The following is a 15,319-nucleotide window of genomic DNA, read 5'->3' on the forward strand; positions in this document are numbered from 1 at the left end:
TACAAGGCTTTACATGGGCCAGCAATATAGTGCTAAAAGGGAACTCTCAGTCATTTGCAACAGCTACTCCAAGAGAACAGAATATTTTCCCAAACTTTACCCACATTTTGAAAGAGAACCCTGCATTTTTCAGCATAGTCATGGGTCACTTTTATTATGTTAATTGTATGTTTGGATTAGGTGTAGCTTCTACTATTGTGATACAATATTTCTGCATCCATCATATTAAAAAAGATAAATAATCAAATACAAGAAAAGTGTCCTGGGTTGACTTCTACTAAGTTTGACCACCGCTGTCAGACATTTGGGAAAACTTGCTCTTACCTGCATCAGATATTTTAGATGGCAATTATGGCAGAAGTAATGCATGGGCGGAAAACCAACCATTCATATGGATCAAACACAATAGTTAATTTACACACATCATATGTGTGTAAGGCTGCCCTTATGACTGGGTAAAATCTCACACACTAAAACTTCACAAAAATCCAGCAGGGACAGAAATACAGACTTGCCCAACTGGCAACATAAGGAGACTATTATCTCATGTTAGTCCGTCTGAGAGCAGCTGGCTATCTGAGAAAGAGGCATCATTTTTCAGATTTTTGTACATCTTTAGAAGCACTTAAAGTATTTGTCTTAGTAAAAATTTACTGTGATCTATCTATGACATTTCTAATAGACAAAACACTTTAGTATCTAGCATCTTGAACGTAAGGTGTTACTAGGTCCTCAAGACATTATAGTTAAGAAAAACCCATGATGTGACAGGGAAGAAGGGGAGATATTTAGTTTAGTAGGTGAAAACACATTTTGACATGAAGGAGCAGGCAGCTGGGTGGCAGCAAAGGCTCACCATTTCTGCCATCAAATCCCCATGGAATATAGGAATTCAGCTTACTAAACCTCTGAATGATTACCATGCGTTCTTAGTGACTAATGTGCTTTATATATCCCAGCCAGGGAGATATTTCAAATTTTTATTTCAGTAGCTGGAGCAATAGGAAGACAGAAGTGCAGACTTCCTAATAGCAGATTTGGACTTGTCTCCTCAACCCCATTCTTCAATCTTGGTTTCTCCTAAAAACTCTCATCTTTCCTCTTTTACTCAATTGCATATAATCACCACAGTTAATTTTCCTCTTCCTTTCTCTGCACTTATATTCCTTTCGAGTCCCATATCTTCTCCCATTCACATCTCTCCAGAAGTCTATTTCTCTCTCCGCCCCCTTTCCTCTGCCTCCACACTCCTCCACTTTTCCCTTTCACAGTCATCATCTCTGAAGATAATAGACCACACATTGTTTTGACAAAACATTTACAAAAGACCTAGAAAGTTCATTGTCACTGTTTCAGAAGATGGATTTATTATTGTGATGGAATACACCCCTGTATACACACTACTGTAATAATTTTTGTAGAAAGTATGCCTTGTAAGATATCATTTAAAAACTCATAATTTTCTGATCAGTATTGTCCTGCTAAAATATGTGTGTCAACATTGTTAAGATTCCCCTGTATGATGTTACTAGCACATGTTCCAAACCACACTGACCTGCCCAGGCAGAAGTCAGGTCTGTCCTAAACAAAGAAAGGAATGTGTGCTTGTCTTAATTTGCATTTATGCAGGAAACAGAGTCATCAACCAGGGAGGGAAAACGAAGGTAAACAAACCCCCGCAAAACCAGCAGGGATTATTCTTCCACATACTCTTGCTTCCTGACCCTCATATCAGGGCTCCTTCCGCAGAGACCAACGGCTGTTTACTTTTGTCTTCTCACACGCAGAAAATGAAGTGGGCAGGGAGAAAGAAAAAGGGGAGCTTTGGGATGTTTGTCCCTCTGTTTTTTAGTTTTAGTCCCCCTCTTGAGTTCACACCCCTCTTCCTGCCAAAGAATGGCTGCTTACCCAGGTGACTGTCCAACTGATTTTGTTAATACCTGAGGCATGCATTTGCCTTTTGTCTCTGAGGAACTGGTTTGGCTAGCTTCCCCAGATAAATATGCATTAGTAACATCATACAGTAGACTCTTATAATGTTCAATTTTGCCACACATTTTCTCAGGACAATCATGATCAGCGAATTATGATTTTTCAAATGATACCTTGCAAGATATACTTTGTACAAGATTTATCATAGTTTTGTAAAAGTGGTGAACATAAGGGTATAGTCTGTCACAGAATTATATTAGCCTTTTTTGTAACTGCATCACGTTGTTCGTTCACATTCAATCTGCGATCCACTATAACCCCCAGATCCTTTTAGCAGTATTACTGCCTAGACAGTTATTCCCCATTTTGTAGTTGTGTATTTGATTTTTCCTTCCTAAGCGTACTACTTTGCACTTATCTTTACTGAATTTCATCTTGTTGATTTCAGACAAATTCTCCAATTTGTCAAGGTCATTTTGAATTCTAATCCTGTCCTCCAAACTGTTTGCAACCCCTCCTAGATTTTATAATCAAACTCTTCACTCCATTATTCAAATCAATAATGAAAATGTTGAATAATACTGGATTCAGAACAGACCCCTGGAGGACCCCCATAAATACCTCCTTCCAGTTTGACAGCAAACCAGTGATAACTACACTTTGAGCACTGTCTTTCAACCAGTTTTGCACCCACCTTATAGTAATTTTATTTAGACCACAATTTCCTAGTTTGCTTATGAGAATGTCATGTGGGACTGTGTCAAAAGCTTTACTAACAATCAAAATATATCACATTTATTGTTCCCCCACACCATCCATTGGGCCAGTAACCCTGGCAAAGAAGGAAATTAGGTTGGTCTGGCATGATTTGATCTTGACAAATTCAAGTTGGCTACTACTTAGTAACCTATTATCCTCTAGATGTTTACCAACTGATCGTTTAATGTTCCAGTATCTTTCCAGCTATTAAAGTTAGGCTGACTAGTCTAACTGCCTGGATCCTCTTATTTCCCATTCTTAAAGACAGGTACTATGTTTGCCGTTCTCCAGATCTCTGGGACCTTACCCATTCTCCATGAATTCTTGAAAATAATCACTAATAATTTCAAGATTGCTTCAGCTACTTCATTAAGTACCCTTAGGGGAATTTCATCAGGTCCTGCCAACGGAATAATCTAACTTATCTAAATAGTCTTTTACTTGTTCTTTCCCTATTTTGGCTTGCATTCCTTCCCCCTTGTTGTTATTATTAATTGTATTAAAAGGTTTTTTAATCTAGTGGGGAAAGTCATAACAAGAACCAATGGCTGGAAGCTGAAGCCTGACAAATTCAAACTAGAAGTAAGGCAAAAATGTTTAACAAGGAGGGTAATTAACCATTGGAACAAACTTCAAAGGGAAGCCATGAATTCTCCACCTCTTGATGTCTTCAAATCAAGACTGGATGCCTTTCAGGAGTCCATGCTTTAGATGAACACAAGTTATTGGGCTCAATTTTGAATAACTGGGTAAAATCCAAGTTGATCTAATGATCTGTTCTGTTCTTACACTCTATGAAATTTACTCATGTGGTACACCAAAGCAGCTCTACATTTTTCCTTCCACTGCTGTCTCTGTCTGCATCTGTGAAACGGTGACTTTCAAGCTAGAGAACTTACTCCAGAAGCTAGTAACTGATATAGAAAGAGTAAAATAGAAAGCCTGAAAGGAAGGCTTGCTAAAATTCCTTTGTTAGCCAATATATTAGTTTTTGGGAAAAGAAAAAGAGAGGAGAATGGGGTGGCAGGACGAGTAAAAATCCTAAGTAAAAGGATAGCAAAACTTTAAAGGCAAAATCTGCATTCAACAGATTGTTCAAACAAAATCTTATTTTATAGTCATCAGTGAAATATATTAAATGTTAAAAAAAAAGTAAATATTGAGGGAAAAATAGGGAGTATCCACTTCCAGGTTGGAAAAAGTCTGTCCTTCATAAGTGCTAAATTTAATGCTTACTTTGGTTGCTTTTAATTTCCATTCATATTGGGTTCGTTCATTTTCCAGCTCTTCTACTTTAATTTTGAGATGTTTGAGTTCCTGAAGCAAACCCTGCAAAAGAAAAAGATAAAGAACAGCTAAAGAAAGAGCTCAACCAAGTATTTGTTTTCTAAGGACACAAATTAAGGCTCATCCATGACACACTCCAGGGAATGTGGAACCATCCATGTAAAACAAACTGTTCCTTGTTATTTGTGCACCCTAAGTTAAATAAGTGAAAACTACTTTGATTTGCTATATTATTAAGTGGAATCCTTTCTGAAACTCTCTAGCCAAAGTTATGACCAATTTTGCTTGGTTGTGTAGGAAAGATGGCGGACTCTGATGTGTTCAGGTGCATAGCAATGAAAGTAGTCAGGTTCACTTATATCCATGTTATATTGTACCAAGGGTTGCGTTCAGAGGCTCTTTAAAAAAAATCTAGAAGACTGAAATGCTGCCCAAGAGTCTCCTAAAGTTCACAGAAGGGAGAAAGTCCCCTGCTGGTAGGTATTTAAGATACCTAAAATACCAACAGATGAGGCAATATTCAGCAGACAGGCACCATACACAAACACTTTACAGACAAATAAGACTACGTCCCTACCTGAGGAGCTGATGATAGAGAGACCCGTCAGTAAATAGAAGGTTCCATGTTAATTGATACAGCCAAGAGATGCATTTACAACAACAAAAAGATTCTCGACAGCTTTATTAGGATATATCTACACGGGGAGTCTTAATGCACAGCTTTTTGCTGCATGGGTGATAACACGCCGTACACAAGCTGCACCAATAGTGTTCACACAGTTTGAAACTCCTCCAGGAACTGGTCCTCTAGAACTAGCTGCTCAGTGTCCTCCTCTTCTTCCTCACCTGTGTCATGTTTCCACTGTTGCTGAATTTCCTCCTGCTGCTGGAGGAGCTGTTGCTGCTGCCACATCCTACACTCAGCGGTGCGACCTGTGATCTCCAGAACCGAATCTGTTTGGCTTTGAGCGCTGAAATACACATCAAGCAGTCTGTGCGTACTCACAGCTGCCACCATGTTGAGCAGAGCATTTCTGGCCTCGGAAAACCAGCGTGGGCTTGGTAGGAATGAATCGTTCTTTGACCAGCAGTAGTGAGAAAATTTCAGGGTGGGAAGGGCTACATTTTTTTTTAGACAATTGCTGAACTGACCTTCGAGCTTCATCGACAGCATACCAACATGCTGTACCCAGTGTCCCTAGAAAAGCAGGTCACAATTATGCATCAGGAAGCTGGCCACTCCAGAATGCTGCTGGTTGGTGGCAAAACAATTCAACTTGGGGAGATCAACTGCTTGGGATATTCTCATGTAGGAGTGTCACGCCATGGAAAAGGTACTATTGCATCCAGTTATAAAGCTGGGTAATGCTCAGGAGACTATTGGGAACCTCATACATGCAAAGCCATCAGACTATCTAGGACAACTTATAAACCCATCTCCTATCATTTGTCCCCTCCCAGCCCCTCATTCCCCCACTACGGCACAGAACTTATGAATAAGAAGGGATAGCTCTCCATGGTGTTCTAAGGGCTGGCTGACCACCATGGTAGGATTACAGACATAAATATAGGGTAGACTGGAAGTGTACATGATCAGAACTCAGGCCTTTTCAAAGTAATGGAAGGAGGACAGTGTGGCCCCAGGAACACTATGGACATTAACAGTGTATATGTTTCTCTGGTTATTCTGGGAGACCTGTCTTAAGTCCTGCTTCCTTGGTTAATGAAGCCATTCACAGACCAGATCACAGATCAGGACAGAATGAAAGAGCTTTTTAACTACACACTCAGCAGTTGCAGAATGGTAATCAAGTGTGCATGTGGCCACCTGAAAGGGAGATGGTGCTGTTTGTGGAATACATTGGAAGCAGCAGAAAAAAGTGTGCTGAGCATTATATTAATATGTTGTGTTCTATCCAATATTTGTGAGGATAAAGGGGAACGCCTTAACCGTGGGTGGGAAGATGAGTTCCAGATCTTGCTCAGCGGTTTCAGCAGCCAGCCAAGTATCCCACAGAAAATGGAAAGACCCAGAGACATATTGTTTGGGATGCCCACTGTTCTTATTTTGAGTCTCATCCCTGCAAACGTGTGGCTATACAACCAGCCATTAGCCCCTGGAAGTGGGATTCAGGTTCACTGGGTGGTGTAAGTGGGGCCTTGTTCAAGTACTTTTGTGAAACTCCATAAATTATTTTACCATTGTTTAAAGGGATTTCTAACTTTCTTGCAGTGATGAGTCATAATATATGAATTTTAAATGGTTTTGATTATGAAACAAGAAAGAGTCATGTAACAAATCAAAAGTTAAGTTTTTACACATGCAATACTACAACAGCTTTTAAATCGAAAATATATTAAACAAAACAACAGAGCAGCCAACACTGAAAGTGCAGTGCAGTGCAGAACAGCTGGCGGGGTGGAGGTGCTTAAAAAGTTACGGGCGAGTATATGCCTTGCTTGTGTCTCTTTTGTTCGTGGGATTTCTGGGATTGAGTGCCGTGGCTCAAAGTTATCGGGGCACTGGAGGACTCAAAAGAGCTGGGCTCTCAGGTGCAGTTTTCTTCTGTGCCCAGAGGTTGACCCCTGCAAAGGGAACACTGCTCCAGGGGGGGTGGAGCGAGGTGGAGTTGCAGGTGGCCCCAGTAACTTGTATTGTCCAGGGGCTGAAGAACGTGGCTGGGTCCCACCTCTCTGGGCTGCAGCGCCTGCGTCCTAGCACCACCATACAGCAAAGCAGCTTATTTTGGCTTAATAGAGTCTCTCTGAACTGCCTCTACATCTCCCTGTCCTTTTCCACGCTTTCCCTGGTTATGGTAATGCTTTCCCTGGTGACTGTGATGTTGTCCTTGGCCGCTGCCAATGTCTTGTTTGACAGCTCCATTTTTTCCTCCTTTTGGCTCCTAGGATACTGCCTCCACCTCTCACCCATCTTGAATTTTTCTGTGGGACTCTCCTATGAGCTGCACAAACATCTTGTCTCAAGTCTTCCTTTTATGCCCCCTCAGGTTGGCCAGGCACTCTGCCATTGACAGGTCTGGCTGCAGGAGAATGGAAAAAAAACAAAGAATGGGCTATTGTTTTTTTTCCAGACAGGCCATGATAGCATTTTTAAAATATGAATTACTGACTTTTCCTCCTTGAGATTCTTCCCAATCTCGGGGGAACCTCAGAGATGATAAGCAAGATCCAAAAGTTTTTGCTGGTCTGTCCAGTTCTTTGTAAAATGGACAGCTCACATGTCTCCTGGTGGATGTCTTCCTTGCATCCCTCATTTTAAGGTGGGCCCTCCTGAGCTGTGTACTCTTTCTCCAGCACTGCTTGGTGTCCTGATCACGACACTTCATGGACATCTGCTTCAGAATTCCCACAGACAGTTCTTTATCCTGATGTCTGACCACAAGAGCTTCCAGCACTGACTCTTCTCCCAGATGGCAATGAGATGCAGAGTCTCAACATGGCTCCAAGCAGTAGCACAAGGCAAGTTGTGGGGACTGTGGAGTGGAATTGCTATAGTACTGCAAGAATACTGATCTACTCGAGCCCAGGAGCAAATGGGCAAAAGCTGGTCTCACGGCTGGTTTTAAATGGGGGAGGGTCTGTCCTGGGAACTTGATACCAGGGCAGAAGGTGCACATAGGTACATAGACAGGCCAGTAGTGGTCGACTTCAAAGCCCTGAGGGATAGCTGTTGGAGCAGTGCATGCATATGAACAAAAGATCTAACTAAATCAATTCGTAGCAAACTTAGTCCACTTTGCTAGAGGACTCCAGAGTTTTGCTGTACGTGTGGAGTTAATGCACTGTGATGCATTGCGTCATGTGTACACTAGCATTATAGAACCAGATTAACTCAACTTCAACTGGTTTTAAACCCCCAGGCAGACGAGTCGTGTCTGTTTAATTCATCAGTAGATGGACACTTCAATCTTCTCTGCTGCTGCTCAGAGTTTTCCTTTTCTTCCCTGCCTCAAAGGGGCATTGTGAAGATAAATACATTACATTTGTTAAAGATTGTAAGGGGCTCAGATACTACATTATGGGGCCCTTATAAAGTCCCTCAAATATCTAGATAAGACATATAGAGGGAACACAGAGAATACTCCGTCTCCCGTCTAACAGCCAGGGTGATTTGGTTGGGGAGGGGAGGCTCTGCTTCAAATTTATTGGACAAGTACTAGCTGAAGAGGAAAGTGATCAGGAACAGCCAGCATGGATTCACTAAGGGAAGGTCATGCCTGACTAATCTAATCGCCTTTTATGATGAGATTACTGGTTCTGTGGATGAAGGGAAAGCAGTGGATGTATTGTTTCTTGACTTTAGCAAAGCTTTTGACACGGTCTCCCACAGTATTCTTGTCAGCAAGTTCAGGAAGTATGGGCTGGATGGATGCACTATAAGGTGGGTAGAAAGCTGGCTAGATTGTCGGGCTCAATGGGTAGTGATCAATGGCTCCATGTCTAGTTGGCAGCCGGTATCAAGTGGAGTGCCCCAAGGGTCGGTCCTGGGGCCGGTTTTGTTCAATAACTTCATAAATGATCTGGAGGATGGTGTGGATTGCACTCTCAGCAAATTTGCGGATGATACTAAACTGGGAGGAGTGGCAGATACGCTGGAGGGGAGGGATAGGATACAGAAGGACCTAGACAAATTGGAGGATTGGGCCAAAAGAAATCTGATGAGGTTCAATAAGGATAAGTGCAGGGTCCTGCACTTAGGACGGAAGAACCCAATGCACAGCTACAGACTAGGGACCGAATGGCTAGGCAGCAGTTCTGCGGAAAAGGACCTAGGGGTGACAGTGGACGAGAAGCTGGATATGAGTCAGCAGTGTGCCCTTGTTGCCAAGAAGGCCAATGGCATTTTGGGATGTATAAGTAGGGGCATAGCGAGCAGATCGAGGGACGTGATCGTTCCCCTCTATTCGACATTGGTGAGGCCTCATCTGGAGTACTGTGTCCAGTTTTGGGCCCCACACTACAAGAAGGATGTGGATAAATTGGAGAGAGTCCAGCGAAGGGCAACAAAAATGATTAGGGGACTGGAACACATGACTTATGAGGAGAGGCTGAGGGAGCTGGGATTGTTTAGCCTGCAGAAGAGAAGAATGAGGGGGGATTTGATAGCTGTTTTCAACTACCTGAAAGGGGGTTCCAAAGAGGATGGCTCTAGACTGTTCTCAATGGTAGCAGATGACAGAACGAGGAGTAATGGTCTCAAGTTGCAGTGGGGGAGGTTTAGATTGGATATTAGGAAAAACTTTTTCACTAAGAGGGTGGTGAAACACTGGAATGCGTTACCTAGGGAGGTGGTAGAATCTCCTTCCTTAGAGGTTTTTAAGGTCAGGCTTGACAAAGCCCCGGCTGGGATGATTTAACTGGGAATTGGTCCTGCTTCGAGCAGGGGGTTGGACTAGATGACCTTCTGGGGTCCCTTCCAACCCTGATATTCTATGATTCTATGAAGGCTGATATAAAAGATGACACCTTGAGGAGGATATCAGAAGAGCATCAAGATAGGAATCTCAGCACCTTCCCATTTCCCAGCAGTTTAAGAGGGATGGAGGGTTGGGAAGGAGGGACATTTCACCTGGGCACTGCCCCTGTTTGGTATGTTTAGTCACTTGGCTGTTAGGAGTCTGGTAAAATTCCCAAGTCCTTTGTGTGAGTGGCGAGATTCTGAAAGATTAAGGGGGAAGAGGAGCATGGTATTTTGGGATAAGAGATCTGGGAGGCAGAAGTGCATGAGGAGACAGAAATTACAGAAGAGGAGGTAGAGAACACAACATAGGGGAAGAGTTATACGGGAGTGGAAGCAGAAAGAGGAAACAGCTACGGAAGACAATGAAGGAAATATACACTATGATCTACAAAAGAAAAGGAAAGAAAGATGAGGAAGGTTAAAACCAAGAGAGAAAATAAATCTCATTTAAAAATATAAATAAAAGAAAATTGACCATATTTTCCAATAGCACACAACAAACACCACATAACCATCTTATTACTTTAAATTACAGAAGGTGTGGTTCTGGAATATGTATGAAGAAAATCACCAGTATATTTTACTAGTGGGCTTAGTCCACAGTAGGTACATTTTTCAAGCTCTGATTTTAATGAATAGTAATGTTTTGTAATTTATCATATTGAAATGCAACTTTTGTTGCCTTTTACGTTGGTGCCCAATTTACCTTCACCAGGCATCCAAGTACAGGGGTTATCCTTGTCACTGGGCCTACCCAAAGCTGTCCAGACAGGATCCTAATGACCTCCATCTATCTGGCCATATCTTGCCTCTTGAATCCCTCTCCTCCTTTAAGATGATTATAACCTTAATGTTCATTCTCCGAGACCAACATTACTGATGAACCTTGGCACTGGCATCGAGGGGGCACTATTTCCTTGAACTGACATTTGTAATGTGACAAACCCTAAACCTAATCCAAACACATGGATCTCACATATTCGTGTACCTTAAGGAACCCTACCTATGTCTCAGGGAAAACAAGAACAACAGTTCTTCAAATGTGCATTTTAAACATGGAGCCCCTTTCATGATGCTGTTCATACCTTAATATAAATTTCAACCTTTTTCTTCAATGTGCATTTCATATGTACTCTAATGACTCACTAGCCAGTGCCAGACAAAAGTGAATTATTAATCAAGAAACAGCAGCCGTATGTTTAATAGGTACCAAATCAACAGAGGATATTTATAAAAAAAAAAAATCCTATAAAAAAAATGACAGAAATTTTTTTGAAAACCAACCAACCAACAAAAAAATCAAAATAGCAAAACCCTCTGTCAACATGAGCAGATTACAGTTCGGCTTTCCAGAAATGATCCCACAAATAATTAAGGAGACACTGCAAATGCAGCAACCTGGAACTAAAAAGTAATCTTAATAGGCTTTCAAGCATGCCATTGTCCCTCCACCTCCATTCATATTTAAGCAGCTTAAGCAAAGTACCTTTTACCCTGACACGTAAAGTGGTTTTGATCAAATAAAGTGAAGGTTTATACTGTAAACATAAAAAATATTTTATCCTAAGTGATTGTTTCAGAGAATTAAAAAAAGATTTTTGATTTTTTAAAAGGACAAACTGAAGTCGTTCACTGCGTCTTTTAATTAATTTAATTCCATCAGAACACATACGATGAACAGAATGAAAAGAAAAGCAAATTATTTCTGCGAGTGTGCTAAGCACTTCTCAAGTGGCTCGCTGTGTTCAGTGTGTCACGGCACGGTTCTGCTGACATACACGGCGGCAGATCGCCTCAGAAAATATGCTGCAATACAAACAAACACAGTTCTATTCTTGGCATTCTAAAATAGAACGGCTATGACGAAATGCTTTTGAGAGTTAGAAGCAAAATACAAACTTTATAAAAAAATAAGAGGGCCATATTTTGCTCTCATTGAGATCTGTGCATTGGTAAAGCAGACATCAATAAGAGCACAATTTGGCACTAGGTTTATTATTAACACAGCACACTGTCTAAAAAAAAGTCACACAGATTAATGCCTATTGTTCACAACGTAATTCTGGTTAGTGGAATTCAGTTTTTGTGAGAAAGGGACAATGCACAAAATTATGCTAAAGTGTACTTCTCATACATCACACAGGGAGCAATTCTTCTGGGTGAGGCTCTCTACCACTGATCTCGTGCTGGCCTGAGGACCGTTAGCTGTCAGTTCAGATTTCCTATCTTGAGACTTTCTTTCCTGGATTTTACTATTAATTTCCAGCTGTAGTCTACACATCTGTTCCTGTAGCTCACTGATCAGGTTCACTACTGACTGCAAGAAGGAAAGAGAGACAGGTGAGAAAGAAAATGAGGGGGATTAAGGAAGAAGTAAGGGCAGGAAGCATAGAAGATTATTTCACAGTCACAAGACTACGGAATACATGAAGCTGGGAAGAGACCAACTATAAAGAAACAAGCCTGATTTTCCCCTATGTGAGATAGGTACAAATGGGTGTAAATCTAGAGTAGCTCCATTTAAGTTAGTGCTCATATATCAAGGGGATGGATGTTTTAGAAATACCCAAGAGAGAGAAGTTAGTGGAGTTACTTGTGATTTACACCAGCATGAAGGAGATCAGAATTTGGCACCAGGTCTTTACCAATCTGGCCAGCAGGATACAGAGATATAATGACAACTGGAAACCATACTGTAACGTTGGCCAGTCCTGATAGCCGTTCTGGGGCAATTTCGGACCACAGCCAGACTTTTTTGTTGCGGCTGAAATGGGATCAGTTATATATATATATTAATATGTGCACCCAACATCATTTACTAGTAGAAAGTTGCCATGTGATCATTCTGGACTATAATCTACTGTCATATAATTTATGATTACAGACATCCATGTCAAAAGAAATCCTACTCCAGAAAATAAATTAGTTGACCTCCATTCTACTAGCACAGGGGTGGGCAAACTATGACCCATTGACTGGATCTGGCCCACCAGCCATTTTAATCTGGCCCTAGAGCTCCCGTTGGGGAGCGGGGTCTGGGGCTTGCCCCGCTCTGGCGCTCCAGACAGGGAGCAAGGTCAGGGGCCGCTCCATGCGGCTCCCAGAAGCAGCGGTATATCCCCACCTCCAGTGCTCCAACCAGTGAGCAGGGTTGGGGGGCTACTCCCGTGGCTCCCAGAAACAACGGCATGGCCCCCCTCTGGCTCCTATGTGAAAGGGCAGCCAGAGGCTCTGCTCTGCATGCTGCCCCTGCCCCAAGTGCCGCCCCTGCAGCTCCCATTGGCCAGGAACCGAGGCCAATGGGAGCTGCAGGGGTGGCACTTGGGGTGGGGGCAGCATGCAGAGCGGAGCCCCCTGGCTGAGCCTCCGCTTAGGAGCAGGAGAAGGGACATGCCGCTGCTTCCGGGAGCCGCCTGAGGTAAGCGCCGCCCGGAGCTTGCACCATTGAGCCTCCCGCCACACCCCAACACCCTGCCCCAGCCCTGATCTCTTTCCCGCCCTCCGAACCCCTCAGTCCCAGCCCGGAGCAAACTCCTCATCTCCAGCCCCACCCCAGAGCCCGCACCCCCAGCCAGAGCTCTCACCCCACTCCCCCCCCCACACCCCGGTCGCAGCCTGGAGCCTCCTCTTGCACTCTGAACTCCTTATTTCTGGCCCCACCCTGGAGCCCACACCCCCAACCAGAGCCCTCACCCCGTCCTGCACCACAACCCCAATTTTGTGAGCATTCATGGTCTGCCATACAATTTCTATTCCCAGATGTGGCCCTCAGGCCAAAAAGTTTGCCCACCCCTGTACTAGCAGGTCACTTTATACTAGCAAGGATAAGAACAATAGGTCCCTAAACCATCCATTCTGCCATTTAGCCCCACCAACCTGGGAAGGTTCCTGACACACATGGTTAAGCAACACATATTGGAGAAGCCAAAATGATGCTCTAAAAAGGAAGGCACCAGAATGATAACACAATTTTAAAATAATCCTATGTAAATACATTCAGATGGGGAACAGCTTCCCTGGAACAGTCAATAAAACAGGACACTTCTAGTTATGGGAAGGAAACCAAGTGCAAGTCTGTAGTAAAAGCTATGTGATGTCCTATTCCCCCTCCTTAATTAAATGGCTCATAATCTTCAATGCTTCCTCAGAGATTACAAAAATTTGGAATTGCTCTCCTAATATTCATGTATATTGATATCACATATTTTACAGCTTTTTATTTTTCCTAGGTAAAGTAAATCTTATGACATTATTCAATCACCTAAGTGAGTGGGAAAGTTAATGGGCAGCAGAACATCTAGAGAGATTGGGGACCTGCAAAGGGGGCGGATGGGAGATTTCCAATTTTTCTATTACAAAACATGAAAATCCTCTTAAAAGTTTACACTTCCCTGAAACTCTCCTGCAGTGCAGTAAATGCAAAGCTAGCTAAAATTGTAGTAGGGATCACTGAGAACTTCTTTGTGCAGGGGAGCAGCTTACTGGGTCTAGGCATATACTATTCCAAACAAGCAAATATTCTACAGAATCAACCGAAGCGTACTAAAGGCACAGAACTCTGGAAGCAGGATCAAAGGCTTTATATATACCCTCCCTTTTAATTTCCAAAGGTATGAACATCAGCAAGTCTAGAGGAGTTATATGGCAGACAGGTATTTCATGCTAAGGCAATGATTCAAGCACAGGATAACTGTTAAGCACATACTGAAGTACTTTGCTGAACCAGGGCCTAAATATGTGCTGTTTTCAGATCCCTTCCTCCACTTAGCAGTGGTTTTATAGTGCAGATAAAATTATGAACAGACCCTTTAACATTTAGGAAAGGTTGCATGGCCTGTAAAGTCTGGCTTTACAGATTTTGCTACACTGTGCCAGGACTGTAGATAACAAAGCCAGTCCGCTGGAGCACCAGCTAATGCGAGTGGAACTGTATCCCTCATATGCTGAGAAGACTGAGTGACCACATCCATTAGTAACTTTGCAACAACACAGCAGGGCAGTGGGGAGGGAAGTGTTTCTGTAGCCAAACCCACCATCCTATCACAGTACTGCCAGGGGAACTCCTGGAAAGCACAGGCTTTGTGTAAAATCAGGATACTACCCAGAGATTTTCTATGTCTGGATTTTGTTCCATTCTCACAGTCATTGCCGCAACAAGGCAGCAGCTTTTTTAAAAAAATTAACACTGCACTGGTAAATTCCTATTGAGTACTGCTGCTGCTACAGGCTGAGATTTTCAAAGGAGACTAAGGGAGCTAGGTACTCATCTTCCACTGAATTTCAATGGGAGTTGGGCGCTTGCCTACCTCCCTTAGCCTCCTTTGAAAATCCCAGCTTTATTCTGCATTTGTCATTGGCAGGGAACAGGGAACACTACTAACCTTTATGAGGCAGAGCCAAGCTAGGATTTGCAGAATCCTGGTGAAATCAGATGTGTGGGGCCCAAGCAGACTTCTGTAGATATGGATTGGCACAGGTAAGGGGCTGGCAGCTACTCTAGTTGTAGGTTCCAGTCATGGCAATGCAGGAGTTTGGCAGCTGGGGGAAGGTCTCTTCTGCTTTCCAACTCTTTTCCACTTTCTCCAGTGACTGGTTCCTGGAACGTGGGGCCCTGTGTGTCTACTCACTCTGGACTTGCCTTGGGCCATCCCTGATAAGTTGGAGATGGTAAAACTCCTGTCCCCCTCAGAAAATAAGAGGGGTCCATACAGGGAAAATGAGAAGCTCTAGCTGAAGTCTCTGAAGCCTTTGTGGCTGCTTGTTCTCCTTTTTCAGGGAAACGGCTGAGAGTACATTATTTTTATCTTTCCCTTTTTGCTTCTCATCTTCTGGAATCTCTTTCTGTATGTTTTCCTATGC

At 42.9% G+C, this 15,319-nt stretch overlaps 1 protein-coding gene across 15 annotated transcripts in view; it reads right to left on the minus strand.

The window, feature by feature from the left end:
• Positions 1-15,319, minus strand: part of PPFIBP2 (PPFIB scaffold protein 2) — a 217,182-nt gene that overhangs the window by 38,319 nt on the left and 163,544 nt on the right. For 11 of the 15 annotated variants that reach the window (XM_073347678.2, XM_073347667.2, XM_073347668.2 and 8 more), the window contains 2 exons: positions 11,595-11,777; positions 3,928-4,020 (listed from right to left, as the gene is read on the minus strand). In XM_073347678.2, coding sequence (XP_073203779.2) covers positions 3,928-4,020; positions 11,595-11,777 — 276 coding nt within the window. The remainder of the gene's footprint in view (positions 1-3,927; positions 4,021-11,594; positions 11,778-15,319) is intronic. The other 4 variants (XM_073347677.2, XM_073347675.2, XM_073347674.2 and 1 more) reach the window with 1 other exon arrangement.

This window comes from Lepidochelys kempii, chromosome 6 (assembly GCF_965140285.1).
Source record: "Lepidochelys kempii isolate rLepKem1 chromosome 6, rLepKem1.hap1, whole genome shotgun sequence".
NCBI classification, from domain to species: domain Eukaryota; kingdom Metazoa; phylum Chordata; order Testudines; family Cheloniidae; genus Lepidochelys; species Lepidochelys kempii.